Source organism: Homarus americanus, unplaced genomic scaffold, assembly GCF_018991925.1.
Source record: "Homarus americanus isolate GMGI-L3 unplaced genomic scaffold, GMGI_Hamer_2.0 scaffold40856, whole genome shotgun sequence".
In the NCBI taxonomy this organism is placed as follows: domain Eukaryota; kingdom Metazoa; phylum Arthropoda; class Malacostraca; order Decapoda; family Nephropidae; genus Homarus; species Homarus americanus.
The window spans coordinates 8711596-8730130 of record NW_024734615.1 but is presented as its reverse complement, the minus strand read 5'-3'; the positions used below and the strand labels follow the sequence as shown (position 1 = coordinate 8730130).

Genomic DNA, 18535 nt, shown 5'->3' with positions numbered 1-18535 from the left:
TACACTGGTGTCTGTAGTACTATTATACTGGTGTCTGTAGTACTAGTATACTGGTGTCTGTAGTACTAGTACACTGGTCTGTAGTACTAGTACACTGATGACTGTAGTACTAGTACACTGGTGTCTCATGTACTAGTACCTGGTTGTCTGTAGTACTAGTACACTGGTGTCTGTTGCCTAGTACACTGGTGTCTGTAGTACTAGTACACTGGTGTCTGTAATACCTAGTACACTGGTGTTTGTAGTACTAGTACACTGATGTCTGTAGTACTAGTACACTGGTGTCTGTAGTACTAGTACACTGGTGTTTGTAGTACGAATACACTGGTGTCTGTAATACTAGTACACTGGTGTCTGTAGTACTAGTACATTGATGTCTGTAGTACTAGTACACTGGTGTCTGAAGTACTAGTACACTGATGTTTGTAGTACTAGTACACTGATGTCTGTAGTACTAGTACACTGGTGTCTGTAGTACTAGTACACTGATGTTTGTAGTACTAGTACACTGATGTCTGTAGTACTAGTACACTGGTGTCTGTAGTACTAGTACACTGGTGTCTATAGTACTAGTACACTGATGTCTGTAGTACTAGTACACTGGTGTCTGTAGTACTAGTACACTGATGTCTGTAGTACTAGTACACTGGTGTCTGTAGTACTAGTACACTGGTGTTTGTAGTACTAGTACACTGATGTCTGTAGTACTAGTACACTGGTGTCTGTAGTACTAGTACACTGGTGTTTGTAGTACGAATACACTGGTGTCTGTAGTACTAGTACAGTGGTGTCTGTAGTACTAGTACATTGGTGTCTGTAGTACTATTTCACTGGTGTTTGTAGTACTAGTACACTGGTGTCTGTAGTACTAGTACACTGATGTCTGTAGTACTAGTACACTGGTGTCTGAAGTACTAGTACACTGGTGTTTGTTGTACTAGTACACTGGTGTCTGTAGTACTAGTACACTGGTGTTCGTTGTACTAGTACACTGGTGTCTGTAGTACTAGTACACTGGTGTCTGTAGTACTAGTACACTGGTGTCTGTAGTACTAGTACATTGGTGTCTGTTGTACTAGTACACTGGTGTTTGTAGTACTAGTACACTCTATGTTTGTAGTACTAGTACACTGGTGTCTGTAGTACTAGTACACTGGTGTCTGTAGTACTAGTACACTGGTGTTTGTAGTACTAGTACACTGGTGTCTGTAGTACTAGTACAGTGGTGTCTGTAGTACTAGTACAGTGGTGTCTGTAGTACTATTTCACTGGTGTTTGTAGCAATTAGTGTTGAGTTCGTTAAAATAGCACAACGGTGTTCGTAGTGTTAGCACACTGGTGTTCGTAGTCAACGCAGTGTTTGGTAGTACTAGCACACTCTGTACCAGCGCAGCCCGTAGTACTAGCACACTGGTGTCTGTAGTACCAGTACCGGTGTCTGTAGTACCAGCACACTGGTGTCTGTAGTACAGGGTGTCTGTAGTACCAGCGGTGCTCCGTAGTACTAGTCAACTGGCAGTAATTAGCACACTGCGTCTGTTGTACTACAGCGCCACCGCGTCTGCGGCACCGCTACCGCGCTCCAGTAATTAGTACACTGGTGTCTGTTGTACTAGTACACTGGTGTCTGTAGTACTAGTACACTGGTGTCTGTAGTACTAGTACACTGGTGTCTGTAGTACTAGTACACTGGTGTCTGCCTTACTAGTACACTGGTGTCTGTAGTATTAGTACACTGGATGTTGTTGCAGCTGTACACACTCACTACAGGTTGATACGTTTGCACGTTACTTCATTATCTTGCACGTTATACTCCCAGTTCCTTTAAAATAATTAATATTTTACACAACCCCAGATTTCAGAGGTCTAGAGGAAGCCAGTCTTCCTGGGAAATACAATAAAAGAACTTTGAAAAAATTGTGTTGTCGGATTCCTGTACAACGCATTCTTAGGTTTAAATGCTTGACATTTCTTAATAAACTTAGCCACCACCCTCTCGAAATATTCAGGCGTCGATTATGCCGAGGGGAAAACATCAAAGTAAAGTGTTAGATTGGAGACCTCTGATTCTTTAAGCTATATACGGCAGGTCGCTAGCAAGACGGACAGTATCGCTCTCTTCACATTAAATTATGGGTCGCACGCAAGTCTGCCAAATTATTTTTTTTTTGGGTGATCCTTAGGAGAGAAATTCTGAAGAAAAAATGCATATATAATAAATCCAAACTTAAAAAAAAGATCATGTCATAATTGCATTGCTTAAAATAGACAGGAATACCTTACGTTCCGAGGACCATCTGGTACTAAAAGTTTTGACAAAATATGCATACTTCTCAAATTATTACCTCAACATAATGGGAACTGCACATCATATCCTGTATAACATGGTCCAGGTATTCTAAGACCAGTACAGGATATACGTCACTAAGTCTGAGGCCCTCGGTAAGGTGAGCCTAAGTTGAAGGTATAAAGCAAATCAAAGAAACTTACAATGTAGAGGCCTTCTTCACGTAAACTTTGCCGAAATAAGTGTTTTAGCTGATATCTTGGCTGAGTAGGGGACGAGAGGGGCAATCTGGCTAGCAAAGACCCTTCCTCCACAGTAAACATATGAGGCAACTGGCGTCAGCATGAGTCTAGTAATGTATTCCCCACCCAGTCATCCCCACCAAACCTCCCCACTCAGCCTCCCCAAGCGAACCTCCCCACCGAACCTCCTCCTCTCTGCTCAGCCCTCCCAGAACCTCCCCCACCGAACCTCCTCTACTCAGCCTCCCCAAACGAACCTCCCCCACCGAACCTCCCCCCACCTCCCCACCGAACCCTCCTCTGCCCAGCCTCCCCAAGCGAACCTCCCCCACCGAACCTCCTTCAGCCTGTAGCCTCCCAAATTGAACCTCCCCCACCAAACCTTTCACCACGCCTCCCCCAAAATGAACCTCCCACCTGAACCTCCTCTGCCCAGCCTCCCTAAGCGATCCTCCCCAAGCGAGCCTCCACAACCCAACTGCCTCAATCCAGCCTCCCGGCCAGCGTTGACACACACACACACACACACACACACACACACACACACACACACACACACACACACTCAACTGTCTAACTGTACATTCAGAATAGTGCTCTTTTCCTTTATGGCGTTGATCATGAATATGCTGCAGCACGTAACCTCACACTCAATACAGATTGCAAGTTTTCCACTGATTACCCGTATCTTCAGCCTGACCCATGAATAATGAAAATATGGTTTTGTCAGCCCCTAATATTCATACAATGTACACTTTCGTCCTGCAAACAATGAGTTTTAGAATATCTCACCACTTCATAAAACAATCCTTCCAGCTACTTTAAGGTCCCAACCACTGCAGCTTCCAGACAAACAGTTCGAGATATAAACTACAATGGGCAGCTTAGCGAAGTTAGTATTTCGTTAAGAACATTCCTTTAATTACCGATTTAAACTTGATCTAACTCATTCACATGCACGTAATTATACAAATCGATACGTGATTTTTTATCAAGGACACGATGTATACCTGAACTTGGGCGGGAATAGTTATATATATATATATATATATATATATATATATATATATATATATATATATATATATATATATATAAACAAAAAAAAATACCTCAGTATAACTGCTTCACCACCAAGACGTTAACAACAGGTGATGACTTGGCTGTCGGGTTAAAGTGTTCTCAGCCAAGTGAGCCTTCGTACTCTCTCACCCCGCCACCTCCACAACTTCCAACCTGCTCCTCTCACATCTCTCCACATTAACAATAATTGTACATTTTTATTCTACCCTGAATAAAATTCTTGGGAGTTTTTTTCTGTTTTATAGTTGTATCAAAAGTGATTTTAGATGCTAGACTGCAACGTGAAAGGTGCCAAATCAATCCGAGCCATCCTTTTCAAACGTATTCTTAGCATTTTGATCCTAAAGAGATACTTTCACTACACCTTAGAGACGGTTTTTGTGGAAACACAAATACTTATGTCACACACAAGATACAACCCACTGACAACCAGTGCTCGTTTACGACCACCTCCAGCAAAAAAAAAAAGATGACCAACGTCATCTGCACAACCGGATGATTTTCCGCCAACACACTGCGGTTCTCGTCATACCTGACAATTCAATAAGAAAGGGATTACCTCGGTTAATAAGTACGTCGCCCCCGAAGGGACTTTCAAGGAATCTAAATAACTCTGTGTGTTTCTGCACCATCTTTATTAATGTAGTGTAGCACAGAACTATGCTGTCAGATATACGATTAATTTAATGATAGACTGAATTTACGATCGTTTTGGACTACGACGAATTTGATGAGTTAAATTATAAAATTAATATTAAGTTAGAAGTGATCACCTAAGTTGGTAAATGTGATTTTATTGGATGCTTTGCAAAAGGAAGGATCTCTAGAGTGATAACTCGAACACATTTAGGTTTATTAGAGATGGAATACGGAGAGATTGGATGATCTTAATTGGACTAGGGGTTTATTTTGTTTTGTTAATTCAAAGTAGCCCAGTGATAGATACAAGTACAGGTGCACACATCTAAGACTTACAAAAATGACTACTACTCGCAGTGACTGTTGTGTTGGGTGATATCACCTTGTTCAGTCATGGACACAAGTCCTGTCCCGAGGCCAGCCACAATGTGAAGTCTAAACAAATGAAGTTCGAACAACGAAGCACAAGAAGGAAATACCTTTTAGAACCGATAGATGGCGCACTGTGTATGAAGGGGGGAAGGGGGAACAAAGACATTCGGAAGATAGGAAAGACACCCCTTCGATGTATGATTAAGTTTTGTTGGAGGCTCGCGAGATGGTTCTGCCATTAAGGTTCGTCGTCTGACAGTTGACACGGGCAAAATTTAATCCAGTGTTTACCAGACTTGTGAGGCTGGCGTCATATGCAACTGCACCAATATAGTGGAAAGAGATATATCAACAAGTACACTGCTACAGAAAGTATCTGCAAGATGGAGCCCGATGAATGTCAAAATGAACACTGCGACTCCTGTTGTCTCAGTAAAGTTGTCAAAATCCTTCGTCCGTTGTGTCATATTGTTCAGTAAATATTTTTGCAGGTAATTTTTTCAGCGTTAAAAGTTCGTGTGAAGCAGCATCGACCCCAAACGAGACAAAATAGCACACCCGCCCCAGACGACAGTCAGGGTATGTACTGTACACTAACTTTTGACCCTGACTGTATACGCTTGAAACTGATAAACTGACTTTCCCTTGGTATAGAACACAGCTGCTAAACATATCAACAAGTATATACCGCAAAATGTACATTGTTGAACGGAATGTATGTGATTAAATATATTCACGTATCTAGCAACAATACGCTCCTGGAAGTATGTGACATCTGTAAACTTTGCTGACACCTCAGTAGATGGTGCCATTATTTGACCGCACATTTTATGCTGCTTAGGGCTGTTTAGGGCAGCCACTTTCCAATCTTTCGTTTAGTCTGTCGGGGGAGGATGGGGTAGGCGGGGAGGGTGGGTGTTAAGAGGGGGAGGGTGGGTGTTAAGAGGGGAGGTGGGTGTTAAGAAGGGGAGGGTGGGTGTTAAGAGGGGGAGGGTGGGTGTTAAGAGGGGGAGTGTGGGGGGTGTCGAGAATGATTTAACGAAATCTTCAGACCCTGATAATGTTAAGAATGTGACGTCGTCGATTATCACAATAATATGGATAATGAAAATATCAATCACGATAATCTTATTTGCATTACAGACAATAACACTTCGAGGTTGTAGGAGCAACAATAGTAAAGTTAATAGCATAATAATTAGTAGAAGACATAATGTTCAGGGTTACTATTAGCAACACATGCGTGATATTTTATACAAAGTCTCAGTGTTAACGTCATATAAAATATTCCCACAACTACTAAGAGAATCATACAAAGCGGACTAATAATGCTGGATTATTTTTGGAAAGTTGATGCAGTGTTTGTAAATTTTACTAAAAAAAAAATCCACTCCCTCCCCTGATAAAAAGTGGAGAAATTTTGTGTATGGATATTAGTACTTAAATTAATCGTATGACAATTCATTGTCAAATGATTTATTAATAATGTGTCATAACACTTGAAATATTAAAACGATAGCCGAGCGACTGATAGTCTAACTGTTTCGTGAATGTGGGTCGGTCAGACAGTGTCGGCAAGTGTTCACTGTCCAGTAACAGCTTCCTGGCGGGCAGTACCACAATAACAACAATTTATTCAGCCGGTCATGCAACAGTAAACAATTACCTCGCCAAACTTTCATTTCAAGGTGTGATTTTACTAATCTGGCTTCCTTATTTGTTATATTGCTTACCTGGAAATATTTGCAAGTGTATTTACTTGCAATTTCCTTGTTCCAGCTTTGTCTTCAACTGTAACCACTTCATACACAGCGACATGCTGAAGCCAAGAGCACAACACACAAAATATTTCTGACACAACACAAGTTCACTGTCACTTAATCTCTGCACTTTAGCAACATTCACACATCACTGTATTGTGTAGTATATCCTTGGTTCTCAGTGACATAATAGGTGGCCATTTGAACAAGTTTATCTCTCCGTGCTGGCCATTATCACCCGTGCTCACAACACAGTCGGCTGAGTTAAGTGCACCGACACATGCGCAGACGATACCTGTAACCCGTTTTCTATATTGAGCACACCTTATCATTATTCACTTCACGAATTACCTCATTATTTCTTGATAATGAGCGGAACCAATGCTACTAAATTATATATAATGTTGAGATTGAATATTGTATGGAAATAGAAACATATTGTAAATACTTACTCCCAATACCATGCTTGAGCGAGTTAGGCCTAGTTTAGGTTAGAAATTATGTCCTTTATAGCTATGCTCACATCTAGCGTTCAAATGATGTGTCGATTTTATTTATACGTTTCATATAACATCCAAATTACTCAAGAGTACGTCGTCTTTTATGTGGCAATAATATCCGTGTTCTAACACGTAGATTTATCTTTGCAACCACAAGAACTCTCACTACTTTTCTTCAAAATTGTGGACCGACCTGTGGGTGAGAAGAGGTCATGGTCGGCCTCTGAGGGATCGACCCGCCCCTCGTGGAGACAGGAGACCATCTCTTAGGTCACCTGCACCTACCCACCAAATTTCAACTTGATCTTCAAAAATGTGGAAAAGCACACATACGGTAATATATATATATATATATATATATATATATATATATATATATATATATATATATATATATATATATATATATATATATATATATATATATATATATATATATATATATATATATATATATATATATATATATATATATATATATATATATATATATATATATATATATATATATATATATATATATATATATATATAGAATGAGAGAGAGAGAGAGAGACCTACTAACATAGCCAGCATCAGTTTCATCCATTGTACTGATTTAAAGCCAGATAATTATCTCTTCATATATGTATGTTAACATCCAGTAACGTATGTAACAGTATGATCCATTTACAGTATATTACCCAGCCAAGGACTACAGGGCAGAGTATTTTTTCGTTCTTTGTCTGTATGCCTGCATTTCCAAAGTAACTCTAGAACGGGTTTACGGGTATTCACTGAATTTGGTAGGTTTGTTCAACACGTGTTAAGATCAACAGTAAAAGGTTTTGGTGCAATCAAAATTGACCAAGAGTTGCCATGGTAACCGTTGGTGCAATGATAACACAATGGGTAATTCGGGGTTAAAGTAAACAATGCTTTTTTTTCGGAGTCAAAGAAAACGAAAATATAAGACAGGCTCCTGGGGGGGACTATATTAATTTACAGTAGCAGTGTCACAGCGGGGTTTTAAACTGTTTGGGTGATATTTTTATGCGTAACATAAACTTTCTAAACTGTTACAAAAAAATCAAGGAATGTTTTTATGGTCTACTTCGCCTAAAAATATTAAGATTTATTGAAGGTAATGAATGGCAAGGCGTCAAGTTATTGATAGAACAGAAAATTGTCGGCGTGGAGCGACGCAAGAGACCCCACAAGGCTGTTAGCTCCAGGAATCAGGCAAACACGTGTATTACAAAAAGTTTACAAGTACGTTATCTATGTTTGTTTTTTTTGGGGGGAGGGGCAATCAAATGGAAGTTCATTTGTTAGTTTAGCGCAAGTTGCTAATGGCCGAGGATGTGTGAGAGAAGACGTGAACAACACTCACTAAGTCACTTCACCTAAACCAAACACTTTGAACTGCACTTCAAGTCCATCAACTCCAATATAAATATATCGGCATGGTCCACATTGTTACGCGGGTATATCGGCATGGTCCACATTGTTACGCGGGTATATCGGCATGGTCCACATTGTTATACGGTATATCGGCATGGTCCACATTGTTACATGGATATATCGGTATGTTCCTTGTTGTTACAGGGATATATCGGTATGTTCCTTGTTGTTACAGAGATATATCGGTATGGTCCTTGTTGTTACAGGGATATATCGGTATGTTCCTTGTTGTTACAGGGATATATCGGTATGTTCCTTGTTGTTACAGAGATATATCGGTATGGTCCTTGTTGTTACAGGGATATATCGGTATGTTCCTTGTTGTTACAGGGATATATCGGTATGTTCCTTGTTACAGAGATATATCGGTATGTCCTTGTTACAGGGATATATCGGTTGTTATTACAGGGATATATCGGTATGTTCCTTGTTGTTACAGGGATATATCAGTATGGTCCTTGTTGTTACAGGGATATATCGGTATGTTCCTTGTTGTTACAGGGATATATCGGTATGGTCCTTGTTGTTACAGGGATATATCGGTATGGTCCTTGTTGTTACAGGGATATATCGGTATGTTCCTTGTTGTTACAGGGATATATCGGTATGGTCCTTGTACTGTAGATGGTGGTTAGTGGCAGCCTCCACTGTCACCTCGCCTAATGGTTGTATAAAAAATACAATTGTTAGATTTGCACTCAATATCATCCAACACCTACAAGTATAGATACGGGTACGATTTCCTCTAATATAACGGAACGTCACTTTAATTAATATTGTTACATGGAAAAGCATCAACACGTAGGATTGAGGAGTAATTGTATTTACTTGATCTTACCGTTTATATAATATATAATATATATATATATATATATATATATATATATATATATATATATATATATATATATATATATATATATATATATATATATATATATATAAATAATTTGGGTAAAATTATTGTTTTGGTCAACCACCTATTTTGAAGTAGGTCAGAATCGTTAACCCCCCCTCAAAAAAAACATCGAAAAAACATGATTTTAACCTAACCTAACCTAACTTAAAATTCTAAAATTCGCTGGATGACCGAAACTATACTGTAACACCAAATTTAGTTCAACATCTATATATAAAAGACGAATACCTTGGATGTTATCAATCAGTCATTTCACCGTTCATTAACTCCTCATTTCTCCAACAGATAATTAAAAGGAATAAAGGTTGAAGCAGATCAAGTAAAGAGTTGACTGACGTAAACGATGATATACTTACCAGAAGATGTGCAAAGTTGATATTTAATTACGATTTAACTGAAAATGAACTTCAGGTTTATGCACGCTCATTAACCATGATTTTAACCACAAATTAAGCACTTCATTTATTATCAGGTGCTGAGGTTATTGAGCATCATTCACCAGGTGCTTTTCTCTAGATTAGATAATCTTTAAGATTTAAAAACACAAACCTAAACTGTATTAAAGCTCTTCAACTCCTTTGTCTTTACACATTGTTCACCGGTACTAAGTTTCTTCATTAAACAAATGATTATTTTTTCCTTTAAAACTGTTTTAATGTATCGGTTGCTTCAACAACTAAGTTAGTCTATAGACAAAAAACCAACAAAAGCTCGGAAGTATACTGTACATATATATCTATTTGGGGACGTTGTTTTCACGTACTGTACTTCCGTCCTTATATAGCTGAGGTTTTATAAAGTTGCACGAACACTACTACAGTTTTTATGCTTGAAAACAACAATTAAAAGTAAAAGATAATTTTCCGTTAGATTTCCCAAATTAAAATTGTGTTTTGATGTCAAATGTATTACTGCACTAAAACAACTATTACATCTTTAATCGTGTGCTCCAGACAATACAACAAACACCACTGCGCTTCAACAATTAAAGCCCTTGAGCCACATCAGTAGTAGATTTCTCACCAGACAATATAATTATGAGGAGTTTAGGTTGACTGGTGCTCAGGGTTATGTTGATGTTAATGTAGTATTGTACCTCAACAACTCTGCAGGTCTTTGAGCGCGTGTTCTGCGAGGTGTTCTATTTAAATGGAACCAAACGACGTAGAGTTAAGATTAGGAAATATGAAAATTTACCAATTTAAAGCTTTGAATATTCTCTTATTTCCAGACCTTAACCACAATTAACAAACCTTAACTCTAACACCCTAAATAATTAAATTAATTCTTATTTAATAATTGTAACTCTACCTAATTTGGTTCCATTTAAACACAGCACCGTGAAGAGTTAGTAATTACACTTGTCGTCAATAATTATATCCCCTTATAGTACTCTACAGCACCTTTACGTAGACTGATAAGTATAATTAATAACGGACATGTTCTACAATACTTCGCTCAGTGATGTTCATTTTATTCAAGCTTAGTATAGTGGCATGTTATTCTCTTTATAAACAAGGTGAACGATACAGTATATTACCTTCCGGGTGCAGTCCATCAATATACAGTAATATCAAGTTTTTTCCCGAGCGTCAGTGACACTCAGTTTGTGCATTTATCTGCGGGTTTGGTGGAAAGTTGTAGCTCCCTGACTAGTCTTCAATCATTTCAAGCTTCAGTGTTAATATATTTTCATAATACGATGTCTGCATTTTGTGAAATTGTAGTTTCATAAATGCACTTTTGACTTAAATACAAATTTTATGGCTGGGCTTTGAGGAAGGACATTGTTCGACACACTCCCTGTATAAAACGTCTACAACTGTGACAAATGTTGAAGTGTAAGAAATTAAGAAAGAATGCAATCCACAATTCTCTTGTTTTCTTTTCTTGGCCGTCTACCTCCCTTGGCTGCTTTAAATTTCATTTTTATTTTATTTCCAAGAGATTCTGCCGTTTTTCAATTTATGGTAAAGTGATCCCGACCGAACAGTGACTAAAGTATTGCGGTGAGGCTATTTGTTGACAATTATGTAAAGAGGAAGAATAGAAAACTGGGATCATGATTCGTTTGATTGACTGCAAAAAATTGAAGGGCTGTCAGTCCATTCCTTTAATTCAAGTTTTCCATTCAATTTATAAGTTATATGTTCTTAGCAGCCAAAAGTGTTGCCGCAAAACTATTGGAAGAATATAAACAAGTACCAGTTGAAGACATATGTTATGCGGGCCAAACCGAAACGAGTATATGAGCAGCACTAACACAGCTAATGCCCGACACTAACACAACTAATGCCCGACACTAACACAGCTTCATGCCCGACACTAACACAACTAATGCCCGACACTAACACAGCTAATGCCCGACACTAACACAACTAATGCCCGACACTGCCCGACACTAACACAACTAATGCCCGACACTAACACAACCAATATTAGCCCGACACTAACACAACTAATGCCCAGCACTAACACAACCAATGCCCGACAATAACACAACTAATGCCCGACACTAACCAACCGACGCCCGACACTAACACAACTAATGCCCGACACTAACACAAACTAACTGCCCGACACTAACACAACTAATGCCCGACACAACTAATGCCCGACACTAACACAACTAATGCCCGACACTAACACAACCAATGCCCGACACTAACACAACTAATGCCCGACACTAACACAACTAATGCCCGACACTAACACAACTAATGCCCGACACTAACACAACCAATATTAGCCTGACACTAACACAACTAATGCCCGACACTAACACAACCAATATTAGCCCGACACTAACACAACTAATAACTAATGCCCGACACTAACACAACTAATGCCCGACACTAACTTTAATAAGACACTAACACAACTAATGCCCGACACTAACACAACCACGACACTAATGACACTAACACAACCATTAGCCGACACTAACACAACTAATGCCCGACACTAACACAATATTAGCCCGACACTAACACAACTAATGCCCGACACTAACACAACCACGCCCGACACTAATATTAGCCCGACACTAACACAACAATGCCCGACACTAACACAACTAGCCTACACACACACTAATGCCCGACACTAACACAACTAATATTAATGCCCGACACTCAACACAACTAATGCCCGACACTACACAACTAATATTACCACACTACAACTAATGCCCGACACTAACACAACTAATATTAGCCTGACACTCAACACAACTAATGCCCGACACTAACACAACCAATATTAGCCTGACACTAACACAACCACGCCCGACACTAACACAACTAATATTAGCCTGACACTAACACAACTAATGCCCGACACTAACACAACTAATATTAGCCTGACACTAACACAACTAATGCCCGACGCCCGACACCAACACAACTAATGACACTAACACAAATATTAGCCTGACACTAACACAACTAATGCCCGACACTAACACAACAATATTAGCCTGACACTAACACAACCATGCCCGACACTAACACAACATATTAGCCCGACACTCAACACAACTAATGCCCGACACTAACACAACTAATGCCCGACACTATTATTAGCCTGACACTAACACAACAATATTAGCCCGACACTAACACAACAATATTAGCCGACACTAACACAACTAATGCCCGACACTAACACAACTAATGCCCGACACTAACACAACTAATATTAGCCCGACACTAACACACACACGCCCGACACTAACACAACCAATATTAGCCTGACACTAACACAACCAATGCCCGACACTAACACAACTAATATTAGCCTGACACTACGACACTAACACAACTAATGCCCGACACTAACACAACTAATATTAGCCCGACACTAACACAACTAATGCCCGACACTAACACAACAGCCTGACACTAACACAGCTAATGCCCGACACTAACACAACTAATGCCCGACACTAACACAACTAATATTAGCCCGACACTAACACAACTAATGCCCGACACTAACACAACTAATGCCCGACACTAACACGACTAATGCCCAGCACTAACACGACTAATGCCCGACACTAACACAACTAATGCCCAGCACTAACACAACTAATGCCCAGGACTTCACAATTTTACTTACTCTTAAGAAATTTTAAAATGTGGGGCTGAACTGAAGGATGTTATTCCTGAGCTTCAAGAACTAAGTTCTTTGATTAAGCGCGTGACAATGTTAGTATTTACATTATTACAACAACAAATAAAACTCTGTTCGCTTGTCGTATGTCGTTCTCAAGTCCAGCCAATCATATCCCAGGTATACTCCCCGCTGTGTTCAGGCTTCGATATACTGTACAGTTTCACTCGGTAAATGAAGAATCACGAGTTTCTCAATCATTTATTTTTTATTCTTCAACTATTATTAATTTAATTCATATTTACAAAAATTTCATGAACATCAATCCAAATTATAGTGGAAAAAAAACATTTAAAAAACTTGCTTCTGTGTTTATTGTAAAATGAATTCTGCTTGTGTCTAAACCTTCTCATGGCATTGTTCCAGTCTCATCCACCTGCATCGTTCAACTTCTCTTGGTGATAATTTCGGAGTTTATAATATATCCTGACATTTTCTTGTATTTATCTTCTTGATTTTATCCAAAGTGATGACCAATTTCTGACTAAATATGATTTCCTATTATACTGTAAGTACATATTTTATTGGTTTTGTGGGTTTTAGCGACTTCCCCTCCCCCTACCCCTCCTCCTCTGTCATTAAGGTGTTAAATATCAACATGTGTTCCGGGCGTATTGCTAGAAATTATGTCCCAGGTTGTCCGTCCGTCTTCGCTTCCGGCTGCTGATGTCTAACTCTGATGACGTCACGCCCACTTGGATTTATAAAGTGAAGTATTAAAATTGTATCGTGTTTCAAGATTTGTTTTTGGCGCTAGATTACTTATTAATATCAGGCTTAGAGAAGTGATAATCCTCTCTAGTGACTAACATACATCCTTCTCCACATTGTTGACTAATTCAGAATGTGTACATTGAAAACTGGTACAACAGAGAGACACAGACAGTCAAGTATTATAGGCCTCATAAGAGCACCGCATTACATGAGCTTAGATTACACTGTTTATGTGTTCACATCTAAACATTCAGCGGTCGTGTTGCCAGAGCCAACTACCTCCTCCTTCACCACATATTTATATCATCATTACTTTTGCTAAAATATCAAACTTTTTGGAGACCATAATAAGTCACTCAGTGACATCACTTGCTCACCCTCGACGCTATTTACTGGTGAAGGTGAGACTCAACACTCACTAGCACATGTCATCAAACTTACCTCACTAATTTATCTGATGAGTTATTTTTAGTTATTTACAGCTAACTGATCTTGTCCATATATATATATATATATATATATATATATATATATATATATATATATATATATATATATATATATATATATATATATATATATATATATATATATATATATATATATATATATATATTGTACTATGGGTATTACACCTATTATGTCTCCCACGTGCCACCTTGTGTGCCACGTGCCACCTTGTCTATCACATGTAACCTTGTGTTCCACGTGTTCTCTTAACTGACAACTGGTATGTCTGTCCCCAGAGGCGTGCCACGCCCTTAACTTACACACGTGTGGGACGCGGGTGATCAACGAGTTCACCTACGAGCGAGACCACCTGGAGACCTGTAGGATCAGGGAGGTGAGCCCTGTCTCCTCTCTCCCTCACCCTCTCCTCCCTCTCCTGTCTCACTCTCTTCCCCTCTCCTTCCTTCTTACTACCATTTCCCTTTTACTCCCTTACCCTTTCCCTCTCCCTCACTCCCTTCCACTCTCCTTCTTTCTCACTCACTTGTCCCTCTCTATCTCACCCCCTTTTGCTGTCCCCCTCTTTCTCTCTCACTCGCTTCTTAATCTCACTCTAACTCCCTTCCCTCCCCCCCTCTCTCTCACACCCCCTCTCCTTCCCTTTCACTCTATTCTCCCTCTCCTCTCTCTCACTCCTTCCCTCTCCCTCCTCTCCGTATCTTCCCTTCTCCTCCCCTCCTCCTCCGTTCCTCTCTCCCCCCCTCTCTCCTTCTTCACTCCCTCTCTCTCCTCTTTCTCCTCCCTCTCTCTCGCTCCCCTTCTCCCCTCTCTCACTCCCTCCCCTCCCTCCCCTCCCTCCTCCCCTCACTCTCACTCCCTTCTGTCTCTCTCACTCCTTCTGCCTCTCCTTCCTCCCTTTCCTCTCCCCTCCTCTCCGCTCCCTTCTCCCTCCTCTCCTCCTTCTGTCTCACTCTCACTCCTTCTCCCTCTCCCTTCACTCCCCTCTCTCTCTCACTCCCTTCTGCCTCTCCTTCACTCCCTCTCCTCTCTCTCACTCTTCTCTCTACCACTCTCACTCCCATCTCTCTCTCCTTCACTCCCTTTCCTCTCTCTCACTCTCACTCCCTTCTCCCTCTCCTTCACTCCCTCTCCTCTCCCTCTCACTCCCTCTCCTCTCTATTATCGTCATCTTTCTTCATAATTCCATCATCATTATTTATGTTATTTCGTTCCTTCATCCCACTGTGTACTGCCTATGCCTGGGCAGTACACAGAGCAGGTTGGGGCATATCGTGTACTGTCTATGCCTGGGCAGTACACAGAGCAGGTTGGGGCATATCGTGTACTGTCTATGCCTGGGCAGTACACAGAGCAGGTTGGGGCATATCGTGTACTGTCTATGCCTGGGCAGTACACAGAGCAGGTTGGGGCATATCGTGTACTGCCTATGCCTGAGCAGTACACAGAGCAGGTTGGGGCATATCGTGTACTGCCTATGCCTGGGCAGTACACAGAGCAGGTTGGGGAATATCGTGTACTGTCTATGCCTGGGCAGTACACAGAAACGGGTTAGGGCATCATTATACTGCCTGTACTGGGCGGTACACAGAGCAAATTGGGGAATATCGTGTGCTGTCTATGCCTGGGCAGTACACAGAGCAAGTAAGGGGAATATGTTGCTGTCTATGCCTGGGCAGTACACAAACAGGTTGAAGATATCATTGTACTGTCTATGCCTGGGCAGTACACAGAACGGGACAGAATATCGTTACTGTCATGCCTGGGCAGTACACAGAGCAGGAACAAGAATATCGTGTACTGTCTATGCCTGGGCAGTACACAGAGCGGAACAGGGCATATCGTGTACTGTCTATGCCTGGGCAGTACACAAGAGCAGGAACCAGGGCATATCGTGTACTACAATACTATGCCTGGGCAGTACACAAAACGGAACAGGAATATCGTGTGCTGTCTATGCCTGGGCAGTACACAGAAACAGGCATCGTGTACTGTCTATGCCTGGAGCGGTACACAGGCGCAGAACAGGGCATATCATTGTACTGTCTATGCCTGGGCAGTACACAGAGCAGAACCAGAAGCAGGTTGGGGCATATCGTGTACTGTCTATGCCTGGGCAGTACACAGAGCAGGTTGGGGAATATCGTGTACTGTCTATGCCTGGGCAGTACACAGAGCAGGTTGGGGAATATCGTGTACTGTCTATGCCTGGGCAGTACACAGAGCAGGTTGGGGAATATCGTGTACTGTCTATGCCTGAGCAGTACACAGAGCAGGTTGGGGAATATCGTGTACTGTCTATGCCTGGGCAGTACACAGAGCAGGTTGGGGCATATCGTGTACTGTCTATGCCTGGGCAGTACACAGAGCAGGTTGGGGCATATCGTACTGTCTATGCCTGGGCAGCAATACAGGTTGGGGAACACGTGAACTGTCTATGGCAGTACACAGAGCAGGTTGGGGCATATCGTGTACTGTCTATGCCTGGGCAGTACACAGAGCAGGTTGGGGCATATCGTGTACTGTCTATGCCTGGGCAGCAGTACACAGAGCAGGTTGGGGAATATCGTGTACTGTCTATGCCTGGGCAGTACACAGAGCAGGTTGGGGAATATCGTGTACTGTCTATGCCTGGGCAGTACACAGAGCAGGTTGGGGAATATCGTGTACTGTCTATGCCTGGGCAGTACACAGAGCAGGTTGGGGAATATCGTGTACTGTCTATGCCTGGGCAGTACACAGAGCAGGTTGGGGCATATCGTGTACTGTCTATGCCTGGGCAGTACACAGAGCAGGTTGGGGCATATCGTGTACTGTCTATGCCTGGGCAGTACACAGAGCAGGTTGGGGAATATCGGTATAAAAACAGATTTGATGATAGAAGCAAGATACAGATTTAGCAGACCAAAAAAATGGGGTTGAGAATTGTAGGTTAAATGCATGTCAGGTATCTTGTTTACTGTACGGTTATATACGGTGCACTAAACTTGAGGTCAGTTACATTACGGTACACTAAACTCTTAGAGGTGAGTTATATACGGTGCACTAAACTTGAGGTCAGTTACATTACGGTACACTAAACTCTTAGAGGTGAGTTATATACGGTACACTAAAATTGAGGTCAGTTACATTACGGTACACTAAACTCTTAGAGGTGAGTTATATACGGTACACTAAACTTGAGGTCAGTTACATTACGGTACACTAAACTCTTAGAGGTGAGTTATATACGGTACACGAAACTCTAGTGGTGAGTTAGAGTTGTATACGGTACATAATGTAGAGGTGAGTTGTATACGGTACATAAACTCTAGACGTAAGTTTATATAGCACCTAAGCCATAGGGGTAAGTTCCTGTATAAGTTACAGTGAGACAAACTCCTCTGCCAGATTAGTTTGTACAGTAGAGCTGACCTCAACTGACTCACCTCATCTCCGCCTCCTAGTTATATCCGTCACATGTCCTCTAATTATCACTACTTAACTACACCTTTAGGGGTCACCATTATAAGTTCCTCTTTAGGTCATTATCACTCTGGCTCCCACTTGCTTGTTGCTACCTGAACACCGTGAGTCATTAACCCCCAACTTCTTTATACTAGGTCGGTATTTGTTGACTTGTTTTGATCATGTGTTTATGTTGGTGATGCTGTCTGACCTGCCAAGTGATGCCTTCCTACCTCCTCCCACTGCCTGCCTCCCCTCAATACCTACCTCACCTCCCAACCTAACTAACCACCCTGCCTGTTTGCTGCCCTTCCTTGCCTGCTCGCCTCCATTCCCTGCATAACTACCCTCCTTGCCTACCTCCCCTTCCTGTCTGTATCCCCTCACTGCCTACCTAACCTCCCTTCTGCCTCCCCCTCACCGCCTACCTAACCACCCCGCCGATTTACGTCCTTACCTGCCTCTCACTTAACTCCCTACAATTG

The 18535-nt window shown here is 41.1% G+C and overlaps 1 protein-coding gene across 1 annotated transcript in view; it reads left to right on the top strand.

Moving 5' to 3' along the window:
- Positions 1–17503, top strand: part of LOC121870342 — a 72472-nt gene extending 54969 nt beyond the window's left edge. The window contains exons 5-7 of the mRNA XM_042372125.1: positions 14882–14988; positions 15901–16104; positions 16664–17503. Coding sequence (XP_042228059.1) covers positions 14882–14988; positions 15901–16104; positions 16664–17503 — 1151 coding nt within the window. The remainder of the gene's footprint in view (positions 1–14881; positions 14989–15900; positions 16105–16663) is intronic.
- Positions 17504–18535: the final 1032 nt, after the last annotated feature.